Genomic DNA, 4,477 nt, shown 5'->3' with positions numbered 1-4,477 from the left:
TGGACAACGGCCAGATCATGAGGACCCTCCAGGGGATGGTAAAGAGTTTGGATTTCATTCCAAATACAAATGAGAAGCTAGTGTAAGATTAAAAAGCAGATGAAGAGCATGGTCTTATTTTCTTAAAAGACATTTCCCTTGCTGAGTAAATGTAGTAGAGGGGTCGGGAGGAGGAGAAAAGAGCGTTAAGAGAGTCTTGTTAAGGAGGTGGATGACAGTAGTACGGGTAAGAGGTAAGAGCCTAGGACTAGGGTGATCGCAGGGGAGATAAAATCAACAGCACTCCACTACACATGGAAAATCAGAGGTTCTGGTTAGCACCAGTGTCTAGATAAGAAAGATAAAGGTGGAGGTAAGAAGATAAGAGTTCAGTCTGGGATAGGTTCCATTTTGAAATGCCAGGGAGCCACCTAAGAGGAGATATCAATAGATAGCTGGCTACGCAAAATAGAGTTGACCAGCGGAAGGCGCTGTAGATGTAGATATTTCCTTGGGGCGGGGTGCATGTAGGGTATTAGTAAGTGGAGGAACACAAAAGGACGTAAGAGCTTTCCACTGCACCGGTTTGTTACTTAATAGGTTCCCATGGGTTGTGTGGCCCAGAAGCGCAGTTGCAAGGACCGACTGCGGCATAGCCTTCTGTTTCAGTATTTCCCGGTAGGGCGTCCCACATCTACAGCAGTCGAGTCACGCCAGGCACCGCGAAGACGCCGAAAAGTTCGCCTGCAGCAGGCGGGAGGTGGCAGAGGGCGCGCAGGCCCCAGCGAGCGCTGCATGCTGGGATTTGTAGGCCGGGGCAGCTGACTTTTGCTCAGCCTTCTTGAGACGCGACCGCCCGCTGCGCGGCGCGGAAAGGCGGAGCTTGCCGGTGACTTCAGTCGATCAGTGCAGTCGTTCTAAAATCTGGGCGGACCTTGCTTTCTTGCTTGGAGTCGCTTTATTGATGATGACTTAGAGTCCTCCAAATGGCATTCGGTGTCCATTTCATCACGATTTGAAACCTGTAGTAGTCTTATCTCTTAACATTTCCTAATTACTCTTTTTCTTTTTTTGAGAAAGGTTATTGCTCTGTTGCCTAGGCTGGAATAATCTAGTGGCATAATCCCGGCTCACTGCAGCCTTGATCTCCTGTGTTCAGCGTTCCTTCTGCCTCAGCCTCGTGAGTAGCTGGGAGAACAGGCACGCACCACATCTGGCTATTTTCCCCCACATTTTGTGTGTGTGTGTGTGTGTGTGTGTGTGTGTGTGTGTAGAGATGCATGTGTGTTAGCGGCGGTGGTGGTGGGGTTCCCCTTATGTCGCCCAGTCTGGTCTCAAACTTCTGGCCTCAAGCATCCTCCTACCTCGGCCTGTTAAAGTGTTGGGATTACAGGCGTGAGCCACCGAGCCCAACACTAATAATTCTTCAAGACTATTCTGGGCCGGGCGGGGTGGCTCACGCCCGTAATCCCAGCACTTTGGGAGGCCGAGGCGGGCGTGGGGGTGGGGGCGGGGATCATCTGAGGTCAGGAGTTCGAGACCAACCTGGCCAACATGGAGAAACCACATCTCTACTAAAAATACAACATAGCCAGGCGTGGTGGCATGCACCTGTAATCCCAGCTACCCGGCGGCTGAGGGAGGCGGAGGTTGCAGTAAGCTGAGATCGCGCCGCTGCACTCCAGTCTGAGTGACAAGAACGAGACTCTGTCTCTTTAATTTTTTTTTTTTTAAAGACAGGGTTTCACCATGTTGGTCAGGCTGGTCTTGAATTCCCGACCTCACGTGATCCGCCCGCCTTGGCCTCCAAAGTGCTTGGATTACAGGCGTGAGACACTACGCCCGGTCGACTCCGTCTCAAAAAAAAAAAAAAAAAAGGCTATTTTGGTCTCTGCCTCCGGGAAGGCAGCTCGCTTCTCTTCTGTGCTTCCATTGCCCTCTTACAATTCTCTAATAAGTATAATCATGGAGAGCGCTTACCATATATTCCAATCTATTTACTTGCATAAGCTCATTTATTCTCCCCATAACCCTCTGAGGTGGTTACTAGTATTTCCTCTCTGCAGATGAGGGAATTTTGGGCTGGAGACGTCATGTAAGTTGAGCCACGGCACGCTGAAGTTCCACACTGCTCCTCTCCTGCGTCTAGGCTCTGGGCTACTGAGTTCCGGAGCGAGCTGACAGACCAGCTCTTTACGTTACTGGCGGTCACGCCCTGAGGGCGGGGCTCCGGTCGGGACACTAGGTCCCATGGTGCCTTGCGCGCCCGCGCAGCCATTGGTCTGGCTACTCGGCCCCTTTTTCAAATTGAGGCGCCGAGGCGTTTCTCGGTTTCTGGGACTTTGGGCGGAGACGAGATTGGTGATTTGGTGGCACTGGCTGGTGCGGGACCAACGCCACGGCCAGAGTACCGGGTGGAGAGCGGGGACGCCGAGGTGCGCGCGTCAATCCTCCAGGCCACGCCGGTGCCCAGCACGGGCCAGGGAGACTCAGGCTCCCGTCTGCCGCCAAGCCCCTAAGCGCCCCACGGCGCCCAAGGCTGCGGCCAGGCGTTGATTTTTTGGCAGGGACCCGTCATGGCGTCGCAGCCAAATTCGTCTGCGAAGAAGAAAGAGGAGAAGGGGAAGAACATCCAGGTGGTGGTGAGATGCAGGTAGGGAGAGGGCTGACAGGATTCCGAGCCCCGGGGCTTTGCTGCTGGGCCTCCTCCTGGGCGGTTCAGGGAGAGGGATTTTGTTTGCATTTCCTGAGGGTCCCAGTTTCTTTGTTGTCCGCGTTCTATTCAATAAAAATGACCCCCGGTTGTTGTGTGTTTCTGATTTTCAGGAGAAAATAGGATGTTTGATTTGATCACTGTTCCATACTGAAAAGTGCGTTCTTATTTTAAACTATAGTCAATAAAGATTTAGGTGTCACTTTTGTATGCTACTTCGTGGAGTTTGTCAGTTTGGAATTAAGACTGAATACCTGTTTTGCAGATGGTTTAGCCCTTACGTTGGTATTATCACCTCTGAAAAGCAATCAATCACTTATTATCTTTATTCTAGATGCAATATTTTCTTCATCCCTACTAAACAAGTAAACATTAAGTTATAAAGTGAGTTTATAAAAGATCAAGGCAATTTAAGCTAGTGTAAATTTCTGATTGTGCTGCAGTTTTCCTTTTCATCTGCCTGTTTATTCATAGACCAAATTAACGGATTTTTCGTGATAAGGGGATGTGGAGGGGTGTTCGGCTCTCCCCTGACTGGTTTCCAAATAACTTCTTAATTTTAAAATGAGCTAGAAACTGTTGCTTAGTTAGAATTGATTTATTCAACTTTTTAGAGGCTCTCCACAGTTTACTGAGTATGTGTGTTTTGTGTGTCTGTTTTTGTGGCTGTTGTTAATAGTTGCTGTTGCAACTTTTGTGTAAACGTTTCTAAACTAGGTGCAAGAAAGGAGATTTGGTAGCAATCCTAAATCTGGCCAGTGACACTTACCAGCTGTAATCTGGGCCTCTTGCTTGTTTTGAAGATTTTTATTTAAAAATGCAGTGCATATAACAAGTGCAAATTTTAAAATTATTTTGATTGTTTAATAAAACCAGGCAATATTACCTTTTCCGTGTGCCTTTATTTGGTTTCTTTTTTTAATATTAGTTACAAAATATTTCAGACTTAGAAAAAGTTATTAAGAATAATGTAATAAACATTTGTGTTTATAACTCAGATTAAGAAACAAAACAATCATTGCTGGAGCCCCCTCTTTCCCCTCTCCATTCCTTTTCCTCTGCCCACAGTTAACCATTATCTTGAACTTGATGTTTATGATCTGCATATATTTCAAGCCTTGCCATAGAAGAGATTTACTTTATAACCAATGAATAGAATGGTACTTTGCTTGTGACTTGTGTATTGTAAAAAAGAAATTTACAATAATTTTTATGTAAAGAGTTTTTTTTTTTTTTTTTTTTTTTTTTTTTTTTTTTTTTTTTTTTTTTTTTTTTTTTTTTTTTTTTTGCATGCACTTAGGGTATATGTCTTCTTTCAAATAGCCTTCCTGGTACAAGTCTGTTATTAAGCTTTAGTAAACAGGCAACTTAGGAGTTATGAGGTCCTTGAGTTGGCAAGCCTTTTCTGTAAAGGACCCGGATAAATAAATAGTTATTTTATTTAAATACTCTAGGCTTTACGGGTCATGCGTGGTTTATTTTTTTTTGAGACAGAGTCTTGCTCTGTCACTCAGGCTGTAGTGCAGTGGTGCGATCTCAGCTCACTGCAGCCTCTGCCTCCCAGGTTCAAGCAATTTTCCGCCTCAGCCTCCCAGGTAGCTGGGACTATAGGTGCATACCACCATGCCTGGATAATTTTTGTGTTCTTAGTAGAGACTGGGTTTCTCGATGTTGGCCAGGCTGGTCTCAAACTCCTGACCTCAGGTGATCCGTAGGATTACAGGTAGGAGCTACCACACGCGGGCACATGTGGTTTCTTGAACATTATTTTCTGATCCCTTTTTT

General features: G+C 46.4%; 1 protein-coding gene across 1 annotated transcript in view; it reads left to right on the top strand.

The window, feature by feature from the left end:
- Positions 1-2,238: 2,238 nt before the first annotated feature.
- The window catches only part of KIF11 (kinesin family member 11), a 60,720-nt gene continuing 58,481 nt past the window's right edge, over positions 2,239-4,477 (top strand). The window contains exon 1 of the mRNA XM_037727747.1: positions 2,239-2,632. Coding sequence (XP_037583675.1) covers positions 2,556-2,632 — 77 coding nt within the window. The 5' untranslated portion in view covers positions 2,239-2,555. The remainder of the gene's footprint in view (positions 2,633-4,477) is intronic.

Source organism: Cebus imitator, unplaced genomic scaffold, assembly GCF_001604975.1.
Source record: "Cebus imitator isolate Cc_AM_T3 unplaced genomic scaffold, Cebus_imitator-1.0 Scaffold238, whole genome shotgun sequence".
In the NCBI taxonomy this organism is placed as follows: Eukaryota; Metazoa; Chordata; class Mammalia; order Primates; family Cebidae; genus Cebus; species Cebus imitator.
Note: the sequence above shows the minus strand (reverse complement) of the source record. Positions and strands in the feature narration are given on the sequence as shown.